At 35.9% G+C, this 13,778-nt stretch overlaps 3 protein-coding genes and 2 long non-coding RNA genes across 13 annotated transcripts in view; 3 read left to right on the top strand and 2 right to left on the bottom strand.

Annotated features, from left to right (window-relative positions):
• The window catches only part of LOC110271734, a 15,385-nt gene extending 12,352 nt beyond the window's left edge, over positions 1-3,033 (bottom strand). Inside the window, exon 1 of the long non-coding RNA XR_002362345.1 lies at positions 2,705-3,033. This is a non-coding gene — a long non-coding RNA (uncharacterized LOC110271734). The remainder of the gene's footprint in view (positions 1-2,704) is intronic.
• LOC110271733 overlaps positions 1-3,354 on the top strand; it is a 15,463-nt gene extending 12,109 nt beyond the window's left edge. Inside the window, exon 2 of the long non-coding RNA XR_002362344.1 lies at positions 2,799-3,354. This is a non-coding gene — a long non-coding RNA (uncharacterized LOC110271733). The remainder of the gene's footprint in view (positions 1-2,798) is intronic.
• On the top strand, positions 1,194-3,269 carry LOC107609874. 2 transcript variants are annotated; one of them, XM_021122959.1, is made up of 7 exons: positions 1,194-1,412; positions 1,509-1,593; positions 1,710-1,883; positions 1,966-2,103; positions 2,274-2,398; positions 2,561-2,635; positions 2,736-3,269. In XM_021122959.1, exons 1-7 carry the CDS (start codon positions 1,201-1,203, stop codon positions 2,758-2,760), a joined length of 834 nt encoding a protein of 277 aa, XP_020978618.1. In that variant the 5' UTR covers positions 1,194-1,200; the 3' UTR covers positions 2,761-3,269. The 2 variants fall into 2 exon arrangements, with proteins under 2 accessions (XP_020978618.1, XP_020978613.1); XM_021122954.1 differs by having other exon boundaries at positions 2,532-2,635.
• LOC107632509 (protein FAR1-RELATED SEQUENCE 5-like) lies at positions 4,450-8,730 on the bottom strand. Of its 8 annotated transcripts, none has more exons than XR_001618700.2 (5): positions 8,091-8,730; positions 7,492-7,621; positions 5,157-7,363; positions 4,940-5,065; positions 4,450-4,811 (listed from the first exon to the last, which is right to left on the bottom strand). XR_001618700.2 is itself a non-coding variant. In XM_021122937.1 (5 exons), exons 4-5 carry the CDS (start codon positions 7,239-7,241, stop codon positions 5,015-5,017), a joined length of 2,136 nt encoding a protein of 711 aa, XP_020978596.1. In that variant the 5' UTR covers positions 7,242-7,363; positions 7,492-7,621; positions 8,091-8,418; positions 8,486-8,501; the 3' UTR covers positions 4,450-5,014. The 8 variants fall into 8 exon arrangements, 7 of the variants coding, with proteins under 7 accessions (XP_020978596.1, XP_016191676.1, XP_016191669.1 ...); XM_021122937.1 differs by having other exon boundaries at positions 4,450-5,065; positions 8,091-8,418; positions 8,486-8,501; XM_016336190.2 differs by having other exon boundaries at positions 4,450-5,065; positions 7,485-7,621.
• Positions 11,506-13,778, top strand: part of LOC107609855 (fe(2+) transport protein 1) — a 7,547-nt gene continuing 5,274 nt past the window's right edge. Inside the window, exons 1-3 of the mRNA XM_016311906.2 lie at positions 11,506-11,511; positions 11,564-11,593; positions 11,721-11,797. Coding sequence (XP_016167392.2) covers positions 11,506-11,511; positions 11,564-11,593; positions 11,721-11,797 — 113 coding nt within the window. The remainder of the gene's footprint in view (positions 11,512-11,563; positions 11,594-11,720; positions 11,798-13,778) is intronic.

Below are 13,778 nucleotides of genomic sequence, written 5' to 3'. Positions count from 1 at the left end.
CTTTAGTAACATTATTTTTTTACCTTATATTATTATTAAATTATTTTTTTATTACATCAACATATATTACTTTTAATAAAATTTTGATGTGTTATTCATTTATGCTTTTTACAAAATAATTAACAATTAAAATAAGTAAACACTTTCACGACAAAGAAATATAAAAAATAATAATGAACGAGAAAAGTCAACCATCATGAATGTTTTGGAAAATCTATACTATATTTACACAATTTTAAGGCTTTAACAATTCTTTTAAAAAAAAACTATGTACAGTCTATCTTAGTTGGTAAATTTTAGGATTTAAATAACTAGCTTAATTACCTCATATGCTAACAATAAAATGATCCCGTTATTTTTTAAATTATAAGACCTTATGTATAGAGTGAGAAAATAGACGGTGTAACCTGTAACCCAAGAATTTTATACTAAAACACTTAAAAGGTAAGGAAAATAAATTTAACGTCATAAAAAGTGGTAACCATGAACTAATAATATTACAAATAAAATTCGATTACTTACAAGTTAGTTTATTAATAACTTGGAGAATAACATACCCTCCATATTTTCAACTATTTATTTGGGGTAACCAAAATAATTTTAATGTTTGTAGTTAAATACAATTCTTAAAATTTGTATAATTAATCTAACTACTGCAAACGCTAACCACACAACGACTTGTTTATATCTTTAATTAGAATATGTTGCATATATTTTGATGGTGCTATGAGAACAATCAAAAATAAAAGAAAAGGTTTTTATCCACGAGAACAATAAAAAATTGTACATTAACTCTAATACTAAGAAAATTATATAATTTAGATATGAAAACGTTAGTAAATCATATGTATACCTTTAAATGTTAAATCTTTCATCCTCAAGTTAACAACCTTTAAACTTAAGATATTATAATCCCTAATAATCAAACCTTTTAATATAAATTGTTCGCTGCTACACCATGAAAGCTGTATATACCACGTTTGTGTCAATGGTTAGAATAACTTATGATTCTTCGGTCACGGTAGTTAAAAAAAGTTCATCTTATTTTTTTTCCACATACATATTAGTTTATGCACATGCCCATTCAAGTGTTGATTAGGAAAAGCACACCAAATAGGACCCAAAATAACACACATGTTGAACGAATAGACATTTGTTTGCTGTCCAAACAATAATGATACAAGGCCCAGAAATGCCAAAATGCAAGTCAAAGCCAAGTTTGTGTGGGCCCAAAGTCAGTTAAATCTTAAATGTTATAAAAATAAGATTATCACCCAAAAAGGTCCAACACGTTACAACATCAGAAGCTTCAACTCCTTCAACGTGAACATCAGGCCAGGGATTCAATATTCATGTCCAGTTATCACCCATCATTTACGGTGCCTATGTGGGCGAAGGCGAACCCTAAATAAGTGGGGATGCAATTTGTCGCCGTAGTTTGATTTCAATATCACGAATTGCATTTCTATGAACGAAATGTCACTAACGCTGTGTTGCATGATTTACAGGGAGGTTCTGTTCCGGTATGGAGGGTTCAGCATTCCCCGGGGTGTTTTCATGTCGTTGGTGCCTCCATGGACACCTCACACTAATGTAAGTGAATCCTTGATTTGACTTTGTCTTGTGACTCCGATAGGTTAACAGGTTACAAAAATTTTCATATAGTAGAAATTATGCACGGCTAATCAATTACATGTTTCCACATTCAGCTTATCAACACTGCCTCAATGATTGGGTCCATGGTTGCTTCAAAGCTGATGGCACCCCATATATGGTACTTTCCGTCTAACTTAGCAGACGAGGTCCTCAGCGGTGCTACTATGGATCGGCTACAGGCTGCGTATACACTGCCTTGGATGCCAGAAACAAATAATCTCCACTATGTGAGTTATGTGTCTTTGTAATAATTAAGCACTGAGGTCTAGTGTTGAGATCTGTAGACTCCTAATGTTGTCTGCATTGTAGGTTTTTGTGCCCATCTGGGAGCCAGCAGATGTGTGGTACCTGATAATGCTTGATGTTAAGGAATCAAGGGTGTATGCATTTGACGTCAACAAAACCCCCGACAGCATTATTAGAAGAGAGGCCAACATGACTCGCATTGTGAGTATAGTTGTAACCGTAAACTATGATATATATATATATATACACGCAGGTTGGATCTGATTTTAATCTATTGTGATTCACATTTATTTGCGTTCTTGTTGAACGGTGCAAACATTGACATGGACAACATGCTTGATGACCCAATTTAAAAAAAATCGTGAATGCAGTGTCGCATGTTGGGGAAGTTGTTCATGTTGAATCGGAACCTGGTCAACTTTAGGCATGGGAACCCAAATCCTGCAAATTGGGGCAACTTCCACTACCCAGCAGGTCTTCCGACCGATGTTGACAGGTATGTAACTTATCCAATTAAACACCAACTCACCCAGACATTACTGATGTTGGATGCCTACACTTTGCTTCCACATGTGTGTTTTCTGGCTAAATTTTATGTATACCCGAGTTGTTGCCAATGAATTATTCAGTTGTCTCCGGTTGGTATTCTGGTTGCAAGGTGGACATTGCAGTTTGGTGTCTTTATTGGCTCCTGCACGAAGGCGGATTCAGTCCGAGGATATTCAATCCTTTGGTATGATGGTCATACTTTGCAGATTGTTGCCTTCTGTTGTACCAGAAAGGAGTTATTGTTGTTAGGAACGTAACAAGGTTTATGTTTGGACTCCATGCAGGTTGATGCCGATACTGTTAGGATGAAGGCAGCAATCAAGATAATTCAGTCCGTTGGGAACGAGGAAGGAGGATCTATAGATGTGCGCTCGCAAATCAATTGGTTGGACGTCATTTCCTTCAACTAATCAGACCAGATATCTGTTTGTTGTCAGTTATGCTTTTCTCGGAAGAAGTCCTGTTAAGTATTTATGGCAGTAAGTCTATTTAGGTCGTTTGAGCAGAAGATGATGACACTAAGTTGTTGCTCCTTTTGGCTGTGCATTCAAGGCCCTTTTGCACCACCTTATTATGTGTTTTGGGCAAGGTTTAGGACATGCTAGAACCTATATCCTGTGTTTATGTCAATAGTGTACTGGACATCAACTGTCTGACTTATAAACTTTGTTAAGTTGAATCTAGGGGATCAGCTACTCGAGTAGCAACTAAAACAAGTCCAGTCTCATCTAGGGTGATTGGCCTTTTTTTAGTTGTGTGACCCTGAATCCCTGTGAACGGTCTAATTATGTGAATAAGTAATGAAATGTTGCGTCGTATCTTATTTTCTTATTTGCATAGGCAACTTAAATAGTTACTAAACAATATGAAGATTTTCAACTGAGTTGGAGATATCATCCTCTCAAAATCACCTCGTGACCTCATAAATTAATTTCTTGCTTATTGGTTTTAGGTGTAATTCTGTCACTCGACTTGAGCTACGGAGGAGAATTGAATCTCCCAACTATCCTGCCGATTATATTTGTGCGTTGCCGCATTTATCGAATACGGAATGAGGCGGTTAACGTACATGTCTAACTTATTTTACATTCAAACAATATTCATTTATTCCAATTCTAATTAGAATGGTCGGAAAGATGATTAATGTAGATAATTGAACAAGTGATATCCAACATAAAGGAGTTTTAGGAGAATGAGAGTTGAGTTAAAAGCAAAGGTTCAGGTACTTGGATGGGCAATGAAAAAAAACAACGCAACACAGATTTGTATAATGAAAAGAGAAATGGTAGTAATGTATGAACATTAAGTCTTCTATCGTCCTTTTAAATCTGATACAATTATTTAATTAAGTCTTAGTTAAACCACGTTCCTTTGTCGGAGATAGACATGTTGGTAACAAACTTTAACGTAACTATTAATTACTAAAAGTTTTCTCATTTCCTAGCTACACACCAAATAGTTACTTCATCATTCTCTCATTCCCATAGACTGCTTCTCGAATTTTATTATTGTCGTAAAACCCTAACAACTTACGCAAAATATTTTTTAAACACACCAAAAATCTCAAATTTAAAATTTAAAATTAAACATAAAAAACAAAAAATATTATGCTAATATCTTATTCCATTAAAAAGCCTTTAAATCTTAGTATTTCTTACTTTTTATTATTAGTAGATTCAAATCATGAATTACATATTTGAACGCGTTAAAATGATAAAGATGTAGGTATATAAAAAACCTATTTGTTTTCGTTTATAAAACATCAAAAGTGGTTTCTAAAAATTATTTTTAAATTGAATTTTGTTAGTCATCCAAAGTGGCGAAAGTGGAATGAAAATTTTCAATTTTAAATTTTTAATTTAAGATTCAAAATTGAGAATTAAAATTCTAAAATTCAGCCTCAAAATTTTGAAGTGTAAATTTTATACACTTTTTATAAAGAAGATTTTAAAACTGATGCTTATTAATTGTTTGCACCAGTTGCGTAACTCAACCTAAGCTGCATGGGGTATCTTGTATATACTCCTGCTAAGTGTCAATTAAGATACATTTGGATAAGGTAAATTTCAGGTTATAGTAATTGAGAAATACAGTGACCCAATTATTCTAATGCGTACTCTCATGGAGAAATCTTTCTGAGATTTATTAATGGGTACTCTCATGTGCTTGCTGTACTCATGCGATGACTTGACTCTAAAATCACCCTTGGGGGTTGCTCTCAGATCCAGGTGGATTGCTTTCATAATCAAAACTGTTTATTGTTACATAACACAAGTTGATTTGGTATAATCTTGTTAAACATACTTGCAAATGAAACACCCTGTTCTATGGGTAAAGGTGATGGTAATTACCATGGTCACCTCATATCGTTTTTAATAACCTCATTTAGATTAACAAGAAAAGTCTTCACATAAAATTAATTGCCACTGCGGGTATCATCTCTTTAGAAACATTTAACATATTCAATTCAGTTTGGAAACTTCTTTACCTGTTGCCAACACACACCTCCCAATTCCTTCACACCATCTCTTCTTTACCATAAATCCTTCTTTTGTGTCCAAATTTAGCCTACCCTCCTTCGACAAGTGTTGCTTTCATTGCCAGCATATGACACCTGCAACAGATTAAAATCATGGCTTAACATCGACCGTCCCCTCTAAACGAACTGACATGCTTAAAGAATTTTATGCTTATGCCATCATCACCGTTAGGTCTCTATTAGGCATACGCTGACTTGGCATGGTGTTCTGCTCTGTATATGAAGTTGTTACTCGTGGCCCGTTGGGACATCGAGTACGTCTATGACCTAGGCAACCGCATGTGCTGCACTTCCTCCGCTTGACAGCCCTTGAACCAACCAGCTCATTAGCACGCCCGGTCCCCTTTGTGCGAACGCCAATTGGGTCTCTAACCCCCTGCGCCGCATGAGGACTCCCTGCACCAGCACCAGCGTCCCCATTTATCATTTCTAGCCTCAGTGTGTCCTTTACCACTTTCTCTGTGTACACCTTGAAGTTCTCTTCACTCTGACAAGCAACCCGAGCGAACCTTTTGCAATGTTGCAAGAACGCACCAACACGGCTACGATAAAACGCCTCCGTGTTGTCGACTTGATTAACCCCAGACATTTCAACCTTGGCTGCCTTCGACCATCGTTGCAGCACCAGGCTCTTCGGGAGGGACCCAATGTCTAATCGGACAAGCACTGCAAGTATGTGGACGCAAGGAAGTCTGAAAGATTCCATCCTTAAGCAAGTGCATACAAAAGTGTCGGACATTCCATGGTGAGTCACGCTCCACCTCTTCTCTGGCCTCCTATATTTCTGAGTCACGTATGTACATGTGCCTTCCGATTCTATGCACCCTAACACTGTAACACGCACACACCTCTTCAACGACTCCCGGTATCTTGCAAAAATCTCACGTGTGAAATTCATTGCACCTGATTTTTCCAGCTCGGGAAACTCTGTTTGGATTACAGGGGTCCCATATGATGATCGAAACTCTAGCTCATCTTCGTTGTCTCTGAGGAATTCCACACACTGCTGGAAATTTGTTATGAATTCAAGAATCCCGTACCTGCTCTCCACAAACCGCCCAAGCTTCGCATGCAATGATTCGCATCGGGAAGTCATCCTAATGCCAGCAAAGAACCTTCCACGTATGTAAGCTGTGGCCCACAACAATTTCTTCGAGTATAAATCCTTCACCCACTTATGATCCTTCACGCCACACTCACTCACCATCGCTTCCCACTGCAACTCAAACTCCTCCACCTCTATGTCTGCTAGCATGCAGTGCCTAAACAAGGATGTGAACCTCGGCATACATACATTGGAAATAGCATTTTTCAATAGGTGCCATGCGCAAAGCCTATGATGAGCATCGGGAAAGACCTCATGGATAGCTAGTCGCATTGATCTATCCCCGTCAGTTATTATGGCCTTCGGAGCTCTGCCATCCATACATTCAAGAAATTTTCTTAGAACCCATACATACGAAGATTGTGTTTCACTTGATACCATTGCGGTTGCAAAAACACATGTCTGGTTGTGATTGTTAACCCCAGAGAAAACAACGACTGGAAGATTGTATTTGTTTCGTCCGTAGGTAGCATCAAAGGCAAGAACATCACCGAATAATTTGAAATCCTCCTGACTACGACCGTCACTCCAGAATAAGTCACACATGTGTTGACCAACCCCTACCTCGTACCTCCAATACATCTTCTCATCTCTCCTAGAAGCCACCTCCAAGAACCTTAGTGCTGCATTGACATCACCATTCTGCAAGGACCGTTGTCGCCTAACCTCGTTGTACATGTCTCGCTTGGTGAATGATAAACGGTTGAAACCCCCAGCTTGTGCTGCTATTGACTCGTATATTTTCGGGATTGAAATTCCCACTTGCCGCAGGCTATCCATGTGCGCTATGTCAACATCCGAAATCCTCCTATGCGCAGGCAAGTACTCCACAAACTTTTGAGGCAAGAGATCATGGTTATGGTCATTCACAAAACGTGCCACAAACCACTTTCCCGTGCCAATTCTTGGCTTTATCCGCATCTTGGCAGGACACCCACAACGGGTGACAACCTTGTGCTCTCTTTTGCGATCCTGCTTTTCTAACCATTTCTTGTTCCGAAAACCTTCTCTATTGCACAAATACGTAATCCACACAAATTCTCCTCTCTTGTTTTTTATCTTCTTACCTTGTCGAACAGCAAAACCCTTCACCCGGCTGTACTCTTCATATATACGAGCAGCTTCCTTAGGATTGTTGAACTCCATTTGCAAAAAATATCAGCCGTTACTGTCACAACTTCAGCCGCGTTCATTCCATTCTCAACACTTTGCTGTCCTCCACCTACCTCAACCTCTTCATCTTCCATTCCCATGTCTTGTACTATTTCCTGAAAACACAATTAATTCATGTATTGAGTCCACATTGCCAAACTTAATGAATGAAGCTATTTGCATATTCACATTGGGTTGCAGCATTGTAAAGTACATCTTTTAACCAAAACTCGCTACCACATACCTCTTCAAAGGCAGCGTCCCCCACCCTTTCACTCACTCCATCCAATACCGCCTCATCCGCAAATGCGCCTTCCATACAGGACCTAAGAACCTCTTTCATTGCGAATCACTTTGTCTGCCCTGCACACCACCTAATCTCAATGGGTCAAACCAAGCAGGTCTTGAAATTATTGTTTTCAGAGATATCTCATCAATTCCAATTTCAACATGACTGAAATAAGAACAATTCACAACCATACACCTCAAACACTATCATTAAACCAGTAATTTTAATTTCACGTTCGTTCACATTAACTCAACATACTCTTAACATGCAACAAATAACCATATTGCTGTCTCACTTATAATCTCATACTCAAACCCTTCCCAAATTTCAATTCTTAATGACCATGTTGTGAGTACACTCCCAACATTACTGCAGTTCGCTCATTCATACTTTTGAATGCATTAGCAGCATTACCCACCTCCCCTACAATCCAATACTCAATAAACCACCATCAATGCCTCACAATACACCATTCTCAATTGCAAGCAAACTATTAAACATGTATATACTTCATCATAAATATCATCTACATCTAATGTATCTTTATTACTAACCTTACTTGTAGTATTTCTCCGTCTAACTTTGCCCACTTTGGTCTCGCTGCATCCAAGTGAAATTTCCTTCTTAAATTGATGGTCCACCGTATCCAACATCCCCTAACGCTGCTCGTCACACCCTCCGTTGGCATTGCTACCGACCCTTAACCCTTCACCGTCTTCCATTTCTGACACCACCGGAAGCCCCAATTTTGCGAATTAGCGCATTCGATCCCAACACCAACTTGGTTATTACTCTCTCCTCATCCTAATCCAGCTGAGTCTGTTACTAACTTGGCTATTGCTCTTTTCTCATTCGAATTCAGCTGACCCTGCACGTAATTTCCTAAATAAAAAACGAGGATGTTATTGTAATTTCAGTGTTTACATAACGACAAAAAAAACACTCTTACCCGTTAGCGATACTGCGCTAGGAACATCGCTATTCCAAAAAGGACAATGGTGCTCCCTGCGTCGGCACTACTTCCGTGTCCCTCCATGGTTCAACACCCGTCGGGTTGCCGTCTCCCTCTCTGAAGTCGTCGCGCCGCCGTCTCCCTCTCCCTCACTCGTCGCACCTCCGTTTCCCTCTCTCAACCCTCCTCCTTGCCACCCGTCAGCGCCAACTGTCAGCCACGTTCAGCGTTCGCAGCGCTGTGGTAAATTATTTGATCAAATTTTTTCTTGATCTGATTATTTGTAAAATTTGATTTTCTTGGTTCTTCATTTTTTCTGATTTTTCTAAACTGTTTTTTGTTCTATTCTGATATTTGGTTCTGTTCTGGTGCAGCTGTGGTAGTGCTCAGCTGCTGCTAGGTGGTGGTGAACTGCTAGTGCTTTGCCTGTTCTGTTCTGCTAGTTTTTCTACATCAACTATCAGCAGGTTAATTTTTTCATATTTTAAGCTTTCATGATTAGGGTTTTGATTTTGTTTAATTTTTGTTGATTGGTATTGATGGTTTGATTTAATTGTTCAGAGTTTCCAGTTTTTGGGTTTTATTTGGTTTAGTGTTTCGTTCTTATCTTCACTGCACCGTAACAGTAGATGTATCCGAATCACATAGTAACTCATTGGAAAAGTCAATTTCATAGATCAGTGGCGCTTGGCTGGATGAGAGTGCTTTTTTGGTTTGTGGCTTTGTGAATTTGTGTTAGATATTAATAGTACTTAATTTATTGGTTGAGCTACTTTAGTCCAAGGATTAAGTTTCTTTCAGGCCTCAAGTTTCAGGTTCTCTGTTTGTTGTAGTAAGTGTTAGTTATGAGTTTTGATTGCAATTAGGATTCACTAAGTGGAATCTAGGGGCCTTCTACAAACGTTTGGAAGGTTTTAAGGAGTTTGAGGCTGGTGCAGGTTTAGAAGATGAATGGTTCTACTTTAGTTTTGGATTTTCTATTGAAAACTAGCTTAATTTTTGCAGGCTTTTGGTATCTGACAATCTAACCTAAAGCTTTATTTAGTTGCATGCATGAGTTCTATTGTAGGGTTTGAAAGTTATTTATTATTCTACACATGTTGCTGGTCTTCTTTCTTTTCTCTTCACTATAGTATTAGTGCTAAACTTAAGTTTTCATCTGTTTTGTGCTGTAATTCCTGACTTTAATATGTATGTATGTATGTATGTACAAGTGTGGATTTGAGAAAACTCCCCTTGCAGTGCAAAATGTGATTGATTGCATGTGGTTGGAAGAAAGTAATACGTAATTTTCAATCCTTGAGAGTGATGTAACTACAATTTGAAATTATGTTTTAATCCAAGTTAGAGCACAGATCTTTTTTTTTGGGTGTTTTGTCTTTAATTATTTTCTCTATAGGTTTTTTTTCTTGTAATTCTGAAATTGGAATATATTGTTCCCAGTGGTTCCTCCAAATTAAGATATCTTGGCGTTTGGATTGATTAGCTGAAGTTGGAAATGGTTAAAAGGTTAGCTGGTCCTACACCCACCAATGATTTCATTAGGAAAGAACTAAATTAAATATCTAATTGATTTCTTTTTGGAACAGTTATGGAGTATTTTGATTTACAACTTGGAGAGATGTCATGTTGCAGTGCATAGAGGGATTGAGGCATCTATTTGCTCCCCTTTTATGGTGTTGTGACCTTGATATATATGAACAGTCAGGAGGCCTTGAAGATCTTGGACTCCGTTTTCTCTTGTGCCCTCTAGACTTCTTTTACTCCTATGTGGAGTTTCTTATCCATCTCCATATGCAAATCCAGATGTGTTGTTAACCAAGGTTGTTGCTTTTGCTCTTATCATTTTTGTGATAAACCATTAATATTAATTAGTGGAACATTTAGAATAGTTGAGTTTCACTTGTGTATACAAAGTATTTTTGTGTTATAAAAATAGAAAATTTATTAAGCCAAGAAAGCGTTTCAAGCGTTTGAACTCGAGATTTTTGCAGATAATTTTGACTATGACATAATCTAATATTTTGATATTCTTGGCTTATTTCCTTGCATATGAAACGTGACTTGGTGCATCTTTGGCTGCCACTACAGTATTTGGGTATGAAAAGCTTCCTCTCAAAATTCTACTCGTTCAACTTATATTAAGCTTTTGCACAGTTATATACTATATACATTGTTTTAAGATATGGTAGTCTTTTTCTGAAACTTATTAATAAATTATTGTCATGGTTATCATCAGGTGAATATGACAAAGAAGAAAAGGCTGCGAGAGCTTATGATTTGGCAGCTTTAAAGTATTGGGGTCCCACTGCTACCGCCAACTTCCCGGTAAGGGTCACTTCCGTGTGTATTATGCTTTTCATCCTTTCTTAGTTGCTTTGTGTGCATGAAATGATCCTACGTTTATAGCTGAAAGGAACCTTGCTTGTTGAGATGGGACTAAAGATTTAGCTATTCTATTAAATTTATAATGTTTAATTCATATTCATTTATCTGAGTACGTATGAGCATATACATATGCATCGCATGCTCAATCTTTTTGCTAAAGTGGATCTAGGTAATTGGCTGTTGTCAAAGGAATATGCTTTACTTGCATTGGTAGGCTAAGGTGCCATGAAAAGTGCATTTAGGATTTTCTGGTCAATTTGTGAATGTAAAACAACAAAAGTAATTAAAATAAAAAGAAAGAAGAGGCGGCTTGGCCAAGGGACTAATTATATATACAAAAATATATAGAAATATTTTATGCAACTATTTTATGTACGTCAGTTCTATGCATGAGTGCAAATAATATATCTTCAATAAATAATAATTCGGGGTTTACTTGGTAACTTGAACTGGCAAGTTGCAACATTTGCTTATTAATTATTTCTACCTCTTATTCCATAGGTTTCCAATTACCCAAAGGGACTGGAGGAGATGAAACACGTAACAAAGCAAGAATTCATTGCATCACTGAGAAGGTTTTTCTGCATTGGCCTGTTAAATTTGAAACACTATATTATAACTATACTTATATGTGGGTACTGAAATACGTGACTATCTTTTTTGCAGGAAAAGTAGTGGCTTTTCCAGGGGAGCTTCCATATACAGAGGTGTGACAAGGTATGGAATTTCAAATGACTCAACATCATCTTTCATTCGATATCATTGTAGAGAATAATACATGTACTCATCTTTTCTCGTGTACTTTGGTCTTATATCTTATGCTTGTTTCCGATTAATCCTGCAGGCATCACCAACAAGGGAGGTGGCAAGCAAGAATTGGTCGAGTTGCCGGAAACAAAGATCTTTACTTGGGAACATTCGGTAAGTATTTCACCTTCATTTTCCATTGTGTTCCTGTGTTAACGAAGATGATTATTCAAATTGCTGAGTTTCATATACTATATGCTGATCTTATGTTATCACTTAATCCTTTTCTTAAGGACAACATTAACAATAACATCAAGAAGAAGAAGAAGAAATGGGCGATCGTTAAGAAAAAGAGAAAGTAACACGAATTTTTATTTTTAAACAACTTGATTAAATTTAATTATTAAAAGACTTTAGACAACCAGCATTTTTAATAAAAATATACTATAGAACTTAGAGCTCCTGAATAAACATTTTCCACCTTAGAAACTCTCTATTTGTAAGCTAATAAGAGTTTTCTGGGATGAGTGTTGAGGGTGAGAGCCGAGAGACTATGAAAGAGGACAAAATACGGCGGAATTGAGAAAGAAATCTGGAAATTGAAAATTTCTTAGATTGGATATACGCGACAACCGGCATATCCTATTGTATGATATGGTTCTCATATCTATGGTAAGTACTATAGAGTAATTAGTAATTTCACATTAACACGAGACTATGTCACCCTTATACAAATAACTTAATGTTCAAATAAGTAGAAAAAATTCAACTAATAATAAAATAATAAATATTAGATGCATTTTATCAAATCAAATATCAAAAGATTAATTGTATTTTTAGCGTTTATATTTAAATGTTAGAATTTATGATTTTGGATGTGTTTCAAAAATAATTTATATATAACATCGTACGTTTAGATGTGTTTTCATTTGAAAAAAAAAACAAATTTTTATGAACATACAATCTACATCTTCTTACTTAAACTTTTAATTTTTTGTGCATTTTTAATCAAACTAATTAAGTATGAATTATTTTATTTATACCAAGTCTATTATTAAAATCAAATAAGATCAATCTAGTTCCAATTAAATAAAATAGATTATTATGTTTATTTTTAAACATAATTAAAGATGTTGATCATGATATTTCTTAACATACGGATAAAATAATTAAAGAAAAATATAAAATAGATAATCACATAAACAATGGGATAAAGAATAATAATAATAATAAAATATAAATTTAAAGTAGTATATTTACTGGGAGAAATGGAGCAACTTTGTCTTTGAATGGACTTGAAGAGACTTTCACCGCGTCGACCTCACGAGGCTGCTTCCTTTTATGCCGGAGAAGCTTGAGGAGGAGAAGAGCTCCGAAAAGTGGATTACGAGTTTTAGGCTAACTGGACTGGCTAAGGGTGGCGTGATGAATGTTAGTTTTGGGTATCTGGTTGTTGGTGATAATAGGAACGTAAAAGAAGGAAATAATAACGGACTCTGAAGTGAGTAATGTTAGTTTTGGGTATCTTGTTGTTGGTGATAATAGGAACGTAGAAGAAGGAAACAATAACTAACTCTGAAGTGAGTAAGAAGTTAGAGAAATTTTAGTTTTTAAAATTTAAATTGATTTTAATTATTAATGTGTATTTAAAAAATGGGAATATATTTTAATTAAAAAATAATTAAATAACATTAAAGGCTTACCAAAGATTGAATTTTGTTGTACAACTAGCATTTTCTATTACTAATATTGTTTCAAGTGGATTGCCACGTCACTACCCCGTATGTGTTTGGATTGTAGTTTGTCAAATTAGAGTTTGAATAAAAATGATTTTATAGAATTGATTTTGGGTAGAAGTAAGTTTGTGTCAACATGATTTGTGTTTGGCAAATTCTTTACTAAAATTAATTTTGATAAAATAAATATTATTTGGATAATATTAGTTAAAATCACTTTTAGATAGATAATTACTTAAAAGGACATGACATTAAATTATAATATTTTTTTTATACATGTTTAATTTTCTTTTTTATACTTTTTTCTTATATGTTTTTTATATAGTATATTTTTAATACTCTTTTTTAGTACGTTATAATTTTTTACTATTATTATTATTTATGGTTAATTTTTGTTTAATTTATTTTACTTGATTAGA

The sequence above is a fragment of the Arachis ipaensis genome, chromosome B01 (genome assembly GCF_000816755.2).
Source record: "Arachis ipaensis cultivar K30076 chromosome B01, Araip1.1, whole genome shotgun sequence".
In the NCBI taxonomy this organism is placed as follows: domain Eukaryota; kingdom Viridiplantae; phylum Streptophyta; class Magnoliopsida; order Fabales; family Fabaceae; genus Arachis; species Arachis ipaensis.
This window is presented reverse-complemented; position numbering and strand designations above follow the sequence as displayed.

Coding starts and splice junctions, on each gene's coding strand:
- LOC107609874 (XM_021122954.1), top strand. CDS start 1,201: ATGCAAGTCAAAGCCAAGTTTGTGTGGGCCCAAAGTCAGTTAAATCTT. Junction 1,413..1,508: donor CGAAGGCGAACCCTAAATAA/GTGGGGATGCAA, acceptor CATGATTTACAG/GGAGGTTCTGTTCCGGTATG. Junction 1,884..1,965: donor AAACAAATAATCTCCACTAT/GTGAGTTATGTG, acceptor TCTGCATTGTAG/GTTTTTGTGCCCATCTGGGA.
- LOC107632509 (XM_016336190.2), bottom strand. CDS start 7,241: ATGGAGTTCAACAATCCTAAGGAAGCTGCTCGTATATATGAAGAGTAC. Junction 5,066..5,156: donor TGCCTAATAGAGACCTAACG/GTGATGATGGCA, acceptor AATCTGTTGCAG/GTGTCATATGCTGGCAATGA.